The following is a 16,463-nucleotide window of genomic DNA, read 5'->3' on the forward strand; positions in this document are numbered from 1 at the left end:
GATATAATGGATTACATTAATTAATTTTTGAATGTTGAACCAGCCTTGTATACCTTGGATAAATCCCACTTGGTTGTATTGTATATTCTTTTTATACATTGTTGAATTCAATTGCTAATATTCTATTGAGGATTTATGCATCTGTGTTCATATTGATTCGTAGTTTTCTTTACTGATTTTCTTTCTGCCGGATCTATCTATTTCTGATAGTGGACTCATGCATTTCTTTTTACAGTTTTATGAGTTCTGCCTCACATATTTTGATGTTCCTTAGATATCTTTTTCTGGTGATAAGTATAGATTTATGTCACCATAGTATGCATATCTCATAATTTAGTCACCAGCAGGTGGTTGTGTCTATTACCACAGCGATGTGTAATGTGTGAGGATATGGTGGTGAACAAGACACATTCTCTGACCTCGAGGAGTTTATTATTTGAGAAATAATTATGTAAAATGCTTGTTTCCTCAGGCTCACCAATTTCATCTCCTGCGGCGATGAAAAAATAATGACGTTCCTTTAATGTGCATTACTTCGATCTGGTAAGGTTAAAAATATTTTCATATGTTTATAGGCCTTTTTCTTTTAGAATACCTCTCTAATTTTTCATTTGGGTTTTTCATTTTCTTATTGATTTATAAGAACTCTTTGTATATTAGGAACAGTAACACTTTGTTTGTATAATAGGTATTGAATTTTTTTCCTAGTTAATGAATTGTATCTCACCTTTGTTAGATAGAATTTTTTCTTTTTCTTCCTCCTGTACAGAAATTTCATTATTACATAATCACGTTTTCCTTTGAATTTCTAGTTTTGCAATGTATGCTAAGAAAGGCCTTTTCTACAATATTGTTAAAAAAATTTTAATCAGTTCTTCCTTGTAGTATGTGCACATGTGCCATGTGTTTGCATTTGCATTTAGCTCTTTGATCCATCTACACTTTATAATGTATGATATAGCTTTATTTTTTGAACTGGCTAGCTTAGTATTCTAGCATTATTACATTAGCCATCTTTTCTCACTGATGTGAAATATATCTTATATCAAGTACTAAATTCTTAAATATACTTGGATTTATTTCTGCATTCCCTATTATGTTTTATTCACTGTTATCGTTTGCTAATAATAATAATAATAATAATAATTGCTAATAATAGTTTTATAATATGTTTTAATATGCTGCAAGGCAAATCTTTTCTTCAGTTGGAATTGTTGGGCATTCTTTTTAAAAGTGTTTCAATTTATAATTCCTTCCAGCATGGTTCAAGTGATCCCCTTTCAAATTCCTCTCTGCTCTAAAGTTAGGATTTTTAGAGCTATTTAAATTTTTGTTATAGAAATAAAGTAGGTTTCTGTCTATAAAAGATTGGAATTTACTTATATAAAAAGTAACTATATTGAATTATTAAATTAGGAACGGCTTAACTAGTTTGACCTTATGATAATAATTTTGTTGTTCTCATCTATATAACAATGGCAATAGAAGTATTCTTAATGAAGAGTCAAGTATATTTGTCTCATTAATATCTGTATCTGTCACAGCATCTTACCTTCGTTATTTATTTAGGAGTCATTATTTAAGATACAGACTTTCCCTGTACAAAATGTCTCACTTTGTCTTCATTTTTTTTCTCCACCCACTTCAAAGCATCTTGACTTTCACACTTTTGCTAAAGACTGTCCAGAGTACACTTGTTAGCTGGTGTTGGGAACTGTTTGAACCAAAGTTTTCCTTATGGTTCACCTTCTTTCTGATTTAGGAAGAAAATATGTACACATACAGTCTCTTATTTTAAATATTTTGGAGTTAGAAGATTCATGGTGCCTTGTTTATTTTTTTGAGGCTGTATGTGTGTGTGTGGAGAAAGGGATGTAGGGGAACTCTGTACTTCTTGATCAATTTTACTGTGAGCTTAAAACAGCTTTAAAAATTAAGACTATTGATAAAAACTGTAAATTAAAAGGTTAAAAAATTAAAACAAAAACAAAAAAGCTAGTCTCTAAAAGAGGTTAAGTAATATGCCCAAGGCCTTAGTTTTTAAGTGATAGAGCCAGGTTGCTTCAGTTTTTGGAGTTAACTAACTCCAAACACAAGCATTTATCTATGCTTATAAGCTATATTTCAACAACATCCCTATGCCATAAAAGTGTACTTATAAACCATGATGCACATGGTGAAAAAAAACTATCGATATATAGATTTATCACCAAATTTGTTTCCTTCTCCATCAATTTCTAAATTTGATAATTATAATCCATAAAGCCATAAAGTGTTTAAACACTTAAAAATTACTTTAAAAATTACCTTTAAGGGTGGAATGAGAAGTCACCCTATTTTGTTGTTCTTCAATTTGTATGTTCTAAACACCCTGTTCATCATATTAGGCAATATATAGCCTATTCACATAAGTGTAAATAAGCATATCTGTTTGCTATGCATATATATATATATATATTTTTAACTAAATTTATTGGGGTAACATTGGTTAATACAATTATATAATATTCAGGTGTACATTCTAATTTGACATCTATATATTCTATTGCGTGTTTATCATGGTGGCTTTTTAAAAGTAAACTTTTTAAATTCAAAAAATTACATACATGTTTTGTCTTTATAAGACTTGGAAAAGGTAGACAATACTGGTATAAAAATAACTAAACATGCTTTTATATTTAGGGAAAAAATTGTCAACATTTTGGTGTATTTCTTTCTAACCCTCCCTACTTCTCCCGCCCCCCTGCCAGTATCATATGAAACATAAAGTTTTAGATTGTGCATGATGTTTTCCCATTTTAATGGGCTCTTTGGAGATATTTTTAATTGATATACAACTCATCATGTGCATGTCTTATGTGTAATTCACTCATTTTATAAGCCTTTTACCTACGTGCTTTTACAAATTTTGTTCGATTATGCAGTTTTCTGAAAGAAAAATTTTCTTTCTTTTTCTTTATTTTACTTGCCAGTTAAAGTTTTAATTATAGCTGGTAAAAAGTACTACTAGTGATATATCTATATTTCATTAATTTATCAGTTCACTGATTTCTTTTAATAAACATATTTTGAGAACCAATCACATGCCAGGCAGAAATTAAGCACACTCACAAAGTTTACAGTCTAGTATATAAGATATAGGTAAGAAACAAATAATTTAATCCAGTGTGATGAATGCTGTAATAGAGGAAAGATCCTATGACAGGTAAGAGGAGGGGCATCTGTCTTAGTTTGAGGTTCGGAAGAGGATAGAAATCTTACCAGTCTTATCAGAGGAGGCGAAACTTAAGATAGATCTTAGGGACTTATGTTAATAAGGTAGTCAAAAAATGAGGGTAAGCAGGAATGCATTTTTGATAGAGGGAATAGCACATGCAAAGGCACAGAGGTATCAGACACCATGTCCAGTTTAGAATGCTTTAATATTGGTATTAAAAATGTCTTTAGTATATGGTAGATGTGAGGGATTGGCAAAACAGGAAGCTGAGTGACTGGGCAGACATCATTTCATGAAGGGCCTTGAATATCTTCCTCAAGGCTGGGGCTGCAAACATGAACAAGACAGAACTGGAGGAACATGTTTGTAGCTCTATCAGTTGTATGCCAGCAGTCCTCAAATTAATAGCTCTAGCCTAGAACTCACCTTTGAGCTCTAGGTCTATATATCTAATTGCCTATTTGTCCTCTCTAGAGTATATCTAGAATGTAAATTCCATGACAGCAAGTACAGTAAATCCTCACTTCATGATATCAATAGCTTCCGCAACTTTAAGCAAAATGACATATAATGAGACTAGCTTTCACATAGGCTAATTGATGTAAACAAAAGTGAAGTTCCTACAGCATCTCATCAACATTATAACTAAACACTGTTGAACAAAATGGCCATTTGAGGACCTGCTGTATTTCACTACCTTTGTTTTGAGCTTTATCTGCATTGCCTAGAATAGTGCCTGGCAATAATTTATCAAATGATTAAATAAATAACAATTCTTTACCATATCTCTCAGAGGCATCTCATACTCCATATAAATCCAATTCATGATCTTCTAACCTTCCCTTCTCCTAATGTTCTCTGTTTCAATGTTTGGCCCAAACTATTTAGTTTGACAGACCAGAAACCTGGGTGTATCTTTGATAGATCCCTGTTTCTCACCTTCCACATCCATTTTATCACCAGGACTTACTGAAATTTTGTTGTTTCCTCATATGTCCTTATTTTTCCATCTCCACTGCTCCAGTTTCAGCTACTATCATTTCTCTCCTAGTCTTGTACAATAGTAGTAAACTCTTACTACGTACTCTTTGTCCTTTCTCAGTCTGTTCTCTTTGCTTCTATTGGAGTCAAACAAACCCACAGAAGTTGATTCTGATATTTCTGTTTGAAACCAGTTGTTTTTAGGATAAAGAAAGTTCTTAGTATGATCTTCAAGGTCCTGTGTGTTCTGGCCTCTATCTAGCCCTTTAGCCATATCTAATGCCACTTTTTTGGACTTTCTGTCCTCCAGTCACATTGGCTTTTTAAATTCTTTTAAGCCTCTAATTGAGACTTTCTCCTGCCTCAGTTGTAATGTATAATTATTAGCTTTTAATACATATTGAAAAATGGAATGTCTGTTGTTAGAGAAATGAATGCATCACTACTTTTGAGTAGATATTTATAACCCTAAAAGGGTTATGTTCTGTGTAGCTTTCTTTTCTTGAAAAGTAAACTCTCTGAATTACTATAAATAAGCTCAAGCATTTTCAGTTAGAATTTGTTCCTCTTTCAGATTATAGCACACATCTCGATTTTCCCTCAAGTTACTTATAAAACAAACACTAATGAGCTACATTTGTTCTTATTTAAAGAAACATTTTGTGTCGTAAATTTAAGCTATTCTATTAAAATAATTCTGCAGTATTAAGATAGGAAGGAAATGTAGGAAACTGCTTAATTTAAAAAAGAAAACAATACAATTCAGCCTTATATGAAAATAGAGTCTTAACCAGTATGAGTGAAAGTCTCTATTTTGAAGATAGTCATTTTTAATAAGATTTCAAGTCACCTTCTCTAATTACAAATAAAACAAATCTTGAATAGTTTCACATGCACTAAAAGCTGTATTATTTTTAATTATGCGTACTTGGGAGAGATGATTGTTTGGTTTTGTGTGATAGTTTTTATTGTATATTTGGAATGAAATGTTTTTTGTAATTGAAACATTTATAGAATATATTGTATTCTACTCTGTAAAATGAGAAATTGGTTTGCTCATTTCCGGTTCAAATTTTATTTAATCATTTAAATAACTAGCAAGTATTGTACCATGTAATATGTACTTATTAGTTGTTTTTCTTTAATTTTTTTTTAGTCAGTACAAAAGATTAAACTCTTTAGAAGAATGCAATCGAGTGATGGCTTTTTATTTAAAATTTGAATATGGAAGCCACAGGAACAGAAGAAGTTGACAAGCTAAAAACTAAGTTTATATCTGCTTGGAACAACATGAAATATAGTAAGTATCATGATTTAAAAGTTGTTTAAATACAAAGAAATATTTGAAGATGTGTATCATCTTCTTTAAGTCACTGACAACTGTTTAAGGTTCTCATTGGATGAAATATTTCTGTAAGGAATATAGATAAGGATATCCCCTGAAGAAAGAGCCCAGATATCATAAACATTGCTTAGAAACTCAAACTAACTATATGGTTCTTTTAAAAAAAATTCCAATGCAGATAGAATTTATCCAGGTGATGGTAATATCTCCATTTTTAGACTCAATTTCAGATAATCTCATGTATGATCCAGGAAGCAAGCAAAATAGATCGAACACACAAAGCAAACAGTATAAAGTTCACAAGCCAATAACTACAACTTTATCCTTGAAGTACCTGCAGACATTGATTTGATTGGAGATGAAGAAGCCTTCAGAAATGGAGAAATACTGAGCAGAACCGGTTTTAACAGGAAGAAGTTCATAGCCATAAAATAGGAATGATGAAATTTAGTAAAATTCCTTGATATTGCAAATTTAGGTAAAACACAATTAACATTTGACACTAGGTTCATTGGAAGTATTGGCCAGCTATTTAGACAGTTACAACTTGTTAATAACATGCCATTACATTTTGAAATTTATGAACATTAGTTTAAAAAAAATTTTAGATATAATTACATATTATAAAATGTACCATTTTTAAGTGTATCAATCAGTGGGTTTTAGTATATTCACAGTGTTGTACAACTATTATCACTATCTAATTCTGGAACATTTTTGTTACCTCAAAAAGCAACCCCGTACCCAGTAGCAGCCACTCCCTATTCCTTCCCATCTCCTTCTAGCCTCTGGCAACCAACAGTCTACTTTCTGTCTCTGAATTTTCCTATTCTGGACATTTCATATTAGTAGAATCATACAACTTGTGGTCTTTTGTGTCTGACTCCTTTCACTTAACATAATGTTTTCAAAGTTCACTCATGTTGTACCATGTATATATCAGCATTTCATTCCCTTATATGGCTGAATAATATTTTATTATATGGTTATACCACATTTTCTTTACCCATTCATCAGTTGATGGATGTTTAGGTTGTTTCTACTTTTTGGCTAATACTAAAAGTGCTGCTATAAACATCGTGTACAAGCTTTTGTGGAACATACGTTTTCACTTCTGTTGGATGTATACCAAGGAGTAGAATTGTTAGATCTTGTTATCTCTAAGTTTAACTTTTTTGAGGAACTGCCAAACTGTTTTCCAAAGTGGTTGCACCATTTTACATTCCCATCCATATGTTTGAAGCTTTGAATTTCTTTACATTCTTATCAACACTTGTTACTGACCCCTTTTTTTTTTTAGAGCCATTCTAGTGGGTGTGAAGTATCTCACTGAGTCTGATTTGCATTTCTCTGATGAATAGTGATGTTAAACATCCTTTCATGTACTTATTGGTTATTTACATATATTCTTTGGAGAAATGTCTGTTCAAATCCTTTGTCCATTTTAATTGGGTTGTCTTTTTATTTTTAAGTTATAAGAGTTCTTTATATATTCTAGATAAAAACCCCTTAAGAAATATATGATTTGCAAATATTTTCTCCCATTCTGGGGTTGTCTTTTCACTTTTTTGATGGAGTCCATTGAAGCATAAAACTTTAAATTTTGAAGATATCTAGTTTACCTATTTTTTTTTTTTTTGGTTGCTTTTACTTTTGATGTCATAGTTAAGAAACTTGCTTAAATCATGATCACCAAAACTTATACCTATGTTTCTTTTGAAGAGTTTTATTGTTGTAGCTAGAACTTATATTTAGGTCTTTGATCCATTTCAAGTTAATTTTTACATGTTTGTGTGTGAGAGAGAGAGGTCCAGCTTCCTTCTTTGTATGTGGCTATCTAATTGTTCCAGCACCACTTTTTGAAATGACTGTTTTTTCTTTATTGAATGTTCTTGATGCTCCTGTCTAAAATCGATTAACCGTGGATATAGAGGTTTATTTCTGAACTCTCAATTCTGTTTCATTTACCTGGATATCTGTTCTCATGCTAGTACTACACTCTCTTGATTACTTGAGATTTTTATAAAATTTGAAAGCCCACTTTGAGAATAGGTGATAAGTAGTGGAAAAGATAGCTTTAAAGGTAATTTGTATCGTATTGTGGAAAGTTTAGTACTGGAGAGGTTTTAATCTGGTAAGTAATAAGTCACTGTGGGTGGCTTTTGAGTAGAAGAGTTATCTAATCAAAACTGAACCATGGAGATTAATTTGGCAGTGATATGTGGCATATGCTAGAGTGGGGGAAAGGCTGATGGCAGAGAAACCATTTGGAGAGTATTGCAGTAATCCAAGTGAAGTTTAATGAAAGCCTAATTAGTGTATTTGACTTTCCACTCTCTTTTTCATCACCAAATTCAGATACTTGCATCATCTTCATTATAAATACATATTTTTTGTTTGTTTTTTCTTTCATGTTTATTTGTATTAAAGTACTTTAGGGGACCACTTTGAAAAAATTACTGACTCTCAATTTGTAACAACTCGGTTAAATATAAAATGGCAAATAGCCTATTTAAGACCAACTCTAAGCCTGCTGGGTCCCAATTTCAGGTTCTTTCTATATATATGTTCATGGATTTTAGGGGCTGATTTTAAGCCTACCATTAGCAGTTAGGAATTTTATATACTTGGGACTATTCAGGAATATAATGGGCAAGCACTTTTCTCAGGAAATTGAGAACTATTAGTGGCATTATAAAAGGTCAACATGGTATTTACTAACTTTTAGACATAGTTTTGGTAGGTAGAAAATTGGAAGAATTAGAGTTTGCAACTAAACCTAAATGTAGGGATTGGGGATCGGGAGGTAGAAAACTGAGATGAGGATGTCTGAAAGCTTTATACACCACTTTCAGAGATCCTCATTTGGTCAGCCCTGTGGGGTTATGACAGATTTCCTGGGATATTTAAGAGATCAACCTTTATCATAATTACTAGTATACGATAGGATCTTTTACTCGAATTATTTCTTTGGAGTATTCAAATACTTTAGACCCTTTAATTATCTGAGATGGAAGGAAATACAAGAAATTGGTAATATTTGTTGCTTCTAGGAAAAGAGGTTGCTGTCAGGGAAACTGGAGTAGAATTTGTACCTTTCGAATTTTATACCATAAGAACATTGTGACCTGTTTGAAAATAAATTCACATTGAAATGTTTTCTCTCTCATGTTCCCTAAGTGGATAGAATATGATTATAAAATTTCATTATATTTGAAAGTAGCATAAATGGCCCTTTTTTTCGGTTCGTTGTCCAAATGTTTTGCTATTCTTGCAAAAAATGCACTTCCATAGTTGAGAATTGATGATCTGTAATTAAATAAAAGAAAACACTGCTAGACCTTTAGTCTGTAATCCTTTTATTGCAAAACAATTTTTCTCTTTTCTCATTTAGGTTGGGTTTTGAAAACAAAGACATATTTTAGTAGAAATTCCCCTGTATTATTGCTTGGAAAATGTTACCATTTTAAATGTGAAGGTAAGTGCAAAATTTGTAATGCATTTAAATATCTTCGTAGACATTTGTATAACTTTTCATTATTTGATTTCCAGATTATTTACTTTTGGCACATTTTGTTTGTTTTTTTACTTTCATTTTTTAAAAATTGTGGTAAAATACACACGACATAAAATTTACCACCTTAATCATTTTTAAGTTTACATTTAGTAGTATTAATTACTACCATTAGTAATTAATGCTACCATTAATGCTACCGTCACTACCATTCATCTCCATAATTCTTCATCTTGTGAAACTGAAACTCTGCACCCATAAACAGTAACTCCCATTCCTCTCTACCCTTCTGCCCCTAACAACCACCATTCTATTTTTTATGCCTAGGTTTTGGCATCTTTCTTTTAAGAACCTATATTTTAGATAACATAATATACTGCCATTTATATACTTTGGGTTTCTTGTGAACTTATTGGGGATAGGATCATATCATCTTTTGTTATATCCCTCATAGTTTTGGACTAAGTGAGTGCTAAGTAAAATATATTTTAATTGATAGCTTAATATTCTTTATCTGGTTCTCTGATGATAACTTTAAAGTGTATGTTAAATAATTAAAAGTATTATCGTAGTTAAATGAAAAATGATAAATTTTCCAATTCTTAAGGATGCTACAGTTTCTGAAATAATTAACTTTGATGTTTCTGAATGTTAAATGAGCATATGTCCACATATGTTCATCTTTTCAATAACGATCATATATTTCTTGTAATAATTTATGCCATTTATTGAGTGCCTCCTGTGTGTTGGCATCATGCTAAGCTCTTTGGGAAATGTCTTTAAACCTCACAACAAGCCTAGAAGATAGATTCAGGTATCCTTGTTTTATGAGCGTGAAAGTAGGAGCTTAGAAAAATGTTAAATAATTTGTCCCTAGTCACACAGGTGTTAAATGACAGAGCTGAAATTTAAACTAAAACTATGTCTTATTTTATTTATTTATTCATTTTTAATTAAAATATAATTGACATAAAATATTATATTAGTTTTTGGTGTACAACATTGTGATTTGACATTTATACTCCTTATGATGTGATCACCACATAAGTCTGGTAACTGTCTGTTACCATACAAAGTTATTTTGCTAATATTGATGATTTTCCTTATGCCGTGTATTGTATCCTTGTGACTTTTTATTTTCTAACTGGAGGTTTGTATTTCTTATTTGCCTTCGCTCTTTTTACCCGTTTCTTCATCCACCTCCCCTCTGGCAATCATTAGTTTGTTCTCTGTATCTATGAATCTGTTTCTGTTTTGTTTTATTTGTTCATTTTTTATTTTTTAGATTGCACATATAAGGGAAATCATATGGTATTTGTCTTTCTCTCTTTGATGTATTTCACTTAGCATAAATCCCTCTGGGTCCATTCATGTTGTTGCAAATGGCAAAATTTCTTTCTCTTTTATACCTGAGTAATATTCCACTGTATATACACACACGGACACATGTGCACACATACCCACTACATCTTTTCCATATCTTCTTTATGCATTCATCTATTATTTTAATACTGGCATTCTTTATACTGTACAACTTTGATGTTGCGTGTGTGAGTGTGTTAATTTTTGTGTGTGTGTACGTGTGTGAGAGTGAGAGGAGGGAAGAAGGAGAGAAAGTGTGAGTATTTTATTCATTTTCGTTGACCTACTTTGGTATGTCATTTATCAACCAATTTTCTATAGGCTTATAAATGGTTTTTAGTAATAACAGCTAACATTTATTGAGTAGATATAATGTGCCAGATGGTATTTTAAGTGATTTAAATATATTAACTCATTTAGTCCTATCAAAACTCTTGAAGGATGAGTAGAGAGTTGATGGGTAAAGAAGGGAAGCATTTTAGTTAAATAGAATGGCATGATGAAAGCAATAGCAATGAGATATATTTAGGAAATAGAGATGTCCAGTGTAGTTTTCATGGGAGAGAATTCTGAAAAGGATCAAAGGAGCATCTTGAATACTATGCTAAAGAGTTATGTCATTTGTTTACAGGCAGAGGAGAGTATGGAGTCTGGGGTAAAATATATGTGGGTTTGAATTTTTGTTCTTTTTGCTTATTAGTTGTTACTTTAGACGAGTTATTTAGTCTCCCTAAGTATTGATGATACTCATTTCATAGATGTTTAGTGTTGTGTCTGGTATATGTAAGCATTCTAAAATTTATTTATGTATGTATGTATGTATTTAAATTTTTATTATGGTGACATTGGTTAATGAAATCCAGTAAGTTTTAGGTATACAATTCAATAGTAAGGCATATATATATATATAGCATTGTGTGTTCACCACCCATAGTTAGATTTCTTCTGTCGCCATTTATTTGACCCCTTTTACTCCATCTACCTCCCCTATCCTCCTGTATTATTATTTATGATATAAAGAATTTAAGTAAAAGTTATTAGAATTCCTTTTAAGGATAACATTATCTTTTGGGGGGCGGGGGAAGAAATGCTTTGAACTTTGTAGTAAGTACTGGAAGTTTTCAACTCAGGGGACGAAAAGTAAATGAGATAGGAGTTATGAAAGGGACAAATAGAAGACTCTTTTGTTTTGGACTTGGAGTAGGGGGATGTAGGGGAGGAGAATGGTGTGAGGATTGGGAAGAAGAAAGTAGAGAGAGCCAGAAAGAAGGTGGTAAGCTGCATGTCCATTGAAATGTTTCCTTATCGACATCCCCTGATCTTCCATAAAGTCATTTAAACTCATGAAATTCTTGTTGTAAGAGGAGTTCTTTTGGAAAGGGGATGAATTTGTCATCTGGAATGAAAAAGACAGCTCATATCATTGCAGGAACTAGAAGCAGGGAGAACAGTGAAAGCTTAAGCTGTGGAGAATTAGCAGAAATCTTGGGGCTACTTTTGGATTTCTGAGTGTCACAGAATTTTTGGTTCAAGCAAGTTTTCTAAGTTTTTAAGAGAGATGTTGGTGGGGTGTCCAGCTTGCTTCTTCACTACAATGATTATTATCGTTCTAGATTATTGAGCAACAAAATGCCAAATTTTATTTATATTCAGTGATCATGTATTAAGACATGATGGCTACATTGATCTTGCCCAGGGGAGCACATGATATTCATAATTAAATATATGCCCTAGAAAAATAACTGATAGCAATGTAGATGAATGATTGGAAGCCAGTTAGCAGGTGAGATATATGGTAATGCTGATGTAGGGCAGTGCGTTTGGGAAGGGGAGGATGGCTTTAAGAAATTTTAAAGTAGCAACAGCATCTGGCAAATGATTGGATTTGGGGTCATGAGAGGCAGAGAGGAGATAAAGAAGATTTAAAGACTACTATCTTAGATGATAGGTAATAATAACCAAATGTGGTATATTAGAGGAAGCATGGGTTTGGGGAGGACACGTAGTGTTTGAAGTAGGCTTTTTAGAAATGAACAGTGTGAATGAGGTAGGCTGTTTAAAATTGATTTGTTAGTTATTTTCAAAAAGATGACATTTGAGGCCAATGGATAAGGTCACATTGATGGAAAGTATAGGTGGAGAATATCCATCTTTAAGGATATGCTGATGAATCAGTGAATGAAACTGAGAAGGAATAAGCAATATATAGGGCAGACCTCAAAATAGTATATTATCATAGAGACCAAAAGAAAGAGATTTTCAGAAAGAAGGAGATGGACAAAGTGCCTAATCCTCAAAAAAGGTTGAGCAGGAAATAGCCTGAGTAGAGGCTAGGATTCGTCATTGAGAAGTCGCTGATGGCTTTTGAGAGAGCAGTTTCACTAGAGTGGTAAGGATAAATAAGTAAAATTAACAGCAGCTAACCTACATTTATTGAGTGTGGCTCTGTGTTATGCACCAAAGCGAAATTATTATTTTAAACAGTGGTTATGATATTGGCATAGAAAAGAACTTATATAAAACATAAAAACAGTCTATACAGGAAAATACTGATCAGTTTGACCAAATAAAGATTTAAAATACCTACATGACTAAAGATACCATCACAAAGTATAAAAGCAAGTCAGAGAGAGAAGATATTTGCATATGCTCTCTCTCATTCTCTCTGTCTGTCTCCCTGTCTGTCTCTTTCACTGTCTCTCTCTTTGTAGGTATATAGATCTGTGTATATGTGAACATGAGTATCTATCTATCCATCTATCATCTCTTCAGTTATATTTAGATAAAAGATTAGTCTCTAGAGTAATAAAGAATTATAAATTAATATATAAAACATGCAACAACCCAACAGAAAATGAGACAAGAAAATGAACAGGTATTTTTTAAGTAGAAACTTGAATGGCCAAACATAAGAAAATGCTCACCCTATTAATAAAGGGGGTATGAATTAAAATGAGATACTATTTCTTAGTCATCAGATTTGCAAAAATTTAAAGGTTTAATAGTATCTTAGTAGCAAGAATATGAAAAAAAAAAGTATCTCAGACACTGATGATAGGAGGGTGAATTAGTACAACCTCTTTGTAACGAATTTAAGAGTACTTAGATGAATTGGAAATATACACAACTTAGGATCCAGCCACTCTACCTTTCAGTATTTACCCTAGAGAAGTTTTCTTATATGTGTGGAGAACATGTATATACGGATGTTTATTAGAGCTTATTGGAAAAAAATTAGAAACAACTTATTCACTAGTAGGCAATTTGATGAATAAAGTTATTCATTTATGCTGCAAATGTTTGAGAGCCAATGCCAGGCATTTGGGTTACTGTTGAAAGTATGACACGTAAGGCTTACTCTCAGGGAGCTTACAGTCCAGCAGATGAGTGACTTAAATAATTACAAAAACGATTAATCCTATTATGATTTTTTGTGATGAAAAAGAAGTAGAGACTCTTATAAAACTCTAGAAGGAGACCAAATGTGAAAGGATGCTATTGGATGCAAATAAGCAGAAAGTCCATTTCAAAATAGCTTAAACCATAAGGGGTTGTATTATACACAAACAGAAGTCCAGAGGGAGGGATGGCTCTTAGGTTGGTTTATTTGGCGGCTCTGCGACTTCATCAAGGACCCATGTTCTATCTATCTTCCCACTTTGCTAATCTTAGCATATTGGCTTTGTCTTCACCTACCTCTCTATACAGTAGGAAGTATCTCTCTCAATACCAAGATAGGAGATATGACAGAATTCAGTGGAAGAAGTACTTTTTTCCTTTGTTTTATTTCTTTATTATAAATACTGAATACTAAATACTTTATTTTAAACCTATAAAGTTTTGAAATTATGAATTATTTACATATAGAGAAGATAAAAACCTTATCTGTACACTTTTGAGAATAGTAAGAAAACTACATTCAACAAGAGAAATAAGTTATGAATCATTTTTAATATGTGTGCTTCTATTCAATGGTAGTCTTCCCCATGCAACCCCCTGCCTCCAAATGTACTATCCAAAAGTGTCCCTGATGATTTAGTGTTTCCTGTTTTTGACCTTTTTGAAAATGGAATAAAACTATATTTTACTTCTGTGACTTGCATATGACTTTCAAAATTGTGTTTTTAAGATTTGTCCATGTTATGTGTAGTTCTGGTTTATTTTAATTGCTGCATAATATTCCAGTCTATGATTTATCACAAATTATTCTTTCTACTATTGATAAACATTTGGATTGCTTTTAGCTTTTTGTCATTATAAACAGTGTATATAGTATGTTCTTTTGTTATCGTGGAAATAAGACTATATTCTCAGATTTTTTTGAAATAAGAAATTTACCGTTCACTAAAAATATCTGCATGCAGAATTAGGGGAATTGACCATTAGCCAGAAAAATATCACATTTCTATTCATATCATCCACTTTATGGAGTCCCTTTTCTAATGAGTATAACTCTAAACCCCATCCTCTTCCATTTTTCCAGAAATTGTTTTGGTATGTATTCACAAGGAGGGAAGCCTTTGTACTTAAAAACACACAAATTTAAGTGAGTCAGTTATAATTTTGAAAACAGGAAGAACAGTAAATAAGATCAAATATGCATTTTAAAAGAGATTCAAATATACATTTGACTAAGAAGAGTCACAGTAAACAAGGTAAGGTAAAAGGGAATTGAATATTTATTCAGAAGAACAAAGGTGAATACGGCATAGAACGAATAACATTAGCGATATTTTTTTGTTAATGGAGTTTTAAAAACTTAGTGTACATGACAAAAAATATTCATTGATGATGAAGGGCTAATTTCCTTCATTATTTCCTCTTCTGTGAGTATAAACCCATAATATGTAAAGATTTGTGAATCCTATAATTATGATATTACTTTGGTAAATTACTAGTTTATAATATTTGTCCCAAGGCTATTACTCAGTTTTGTCAAGACTTTCTTTGTATCCTCGACTGAAATATAATATTCTCATCACCTCAGTTAAGATATTTTAATGCTAGCTTTTTCTCTTTTTGTGTGTCATTATGGACTCATTATATGTATGTTGGTTGATCTGCACCAATAATTTCCTCTTGATACCCGGACTGTCTCGTCTTGGCCAGTGGAAGTCCCCCCTTGAAGGTTGGCTTCTACGTCTTTATATAGAACCTAATTAACTTCTGGAAACTTCTTTCTTCCATAACTTTGTACTTTTCAGCCTCATATTTGAAATCAGCCATTTCCCAATGAAACTTTTTTTTTTTTTTTTTTTTTAAGCAGAAAAACAGTGTTAGAAACTACGATCTAAGTGCAAAGGTACATTGTGGGAAGAACGTTGCCCCTAGGTCATTTCAGCACACAGAACCATAACAGATAAATATATGTTTATATATTTTCACTTCTTTTCTTAGAAAGGCATGAGTTTATATTGGTATTTCCAATCTAGTTCTAACTGTATCATATTCCTTCATGAATTCTCTATTTAATAGTTATCTCTTTTTCTATTATGTAGAAATTTGCCAGTAGTTTCTTTTCTGGTCAAGTTTTTAGTCAAATTACTTTAGAGTCACTCATCTATTATCCTCTGTGGTGTTTATCTGATGGATAGTTTTGCTCAGTTGTTTCAGTTCCCTTTCTTTTGAAGGCAGTGGCATTGATATGTCACAGATCTAAATATGTAGAAAGTGGTAGCTTTAAATCACAATGATTTTATTTTACCAGCCTCTGAGTCATCTACAATGAACTAATTCATAGTGATAAATAAATATAAGATCCTTAAACTTGATCATCTGTTTCCTATTATTTAATTTCTAGTAATATTAAGACAGATTTGCAAAAAATTAGCTTAACTGTGCTAAACCTGTCCTGATCGCTCAAGCTTTTAAATTTATCTTGCTAACTTTCCTGAGCTACAAACTCTTCTTATATTATACATTTTTTCCTTCCCAAATGTAAGGTGTCATGCTGTATGTTGTTATGTCAAGGTTTATAGTATATAAACCCAAATGGTCCTCCTGGTTAGTTTTATCTTGAGCAAAGACCAAAATTATTAAAAATA

The 16,463-nt window shown here is 32.0% G+C and overlaps 1 protein-coding gene across 5 annotated transcripts in view; it reads left to right on the plus strand.

The window, feature by feature from the left end:
• The window catches only part of ATG4C (autophagy related 4C cysteine peptidase), a 75,743-nt gene that overhangs the window by 13,630 nt on the left and 45,650 nt on the right, over positions 1 to 16,463 (plus strand). For 4 of the 5 annotated variants that reach the window (XM_016140383.2, XM_016140388.2, XM_016140384.2 and 1 more), the window contains 3 exons: positions 473 to 543; positions 5,355 to 5,498; positions 8,938 to 9,021. In XM_016140383.2, the coding sequence (XP_015995869.1) occupies positions 5,423 to 5,498; positions 8,938 to 9,021 (160 nt within the window). In that variant the 5' untranslated portion in view covers positions 473 to 543; positions 5,355 to 5,422. The remainder of the gene's footprint in view (positions 1 to 472; positions 544 to 5,354; positions 5,499 to 8,937; positions 9,022 to 16,463) is intronic. The other variant, XM_036234700.1, reaches the window with a different exon arrangement.

The sequence above is a fragment of the Rousettus aegyptiacus genome, unplaced genomic scaffold, assembly GCF_014176215.1.
Source record: "Rousettus aegyptiacus isolate mRouAeg1 unplaced genomic scaffold, mRouAeg1.p scaffold_m13_p_1, whole genome shotgun sequence".
Lineage (NCBI taxonomy): Eukaryota > Metazoa > Chordata > Mammalia > Chiroptera > Pteropodidae > Rousettus > Rousettus aegyptiacus.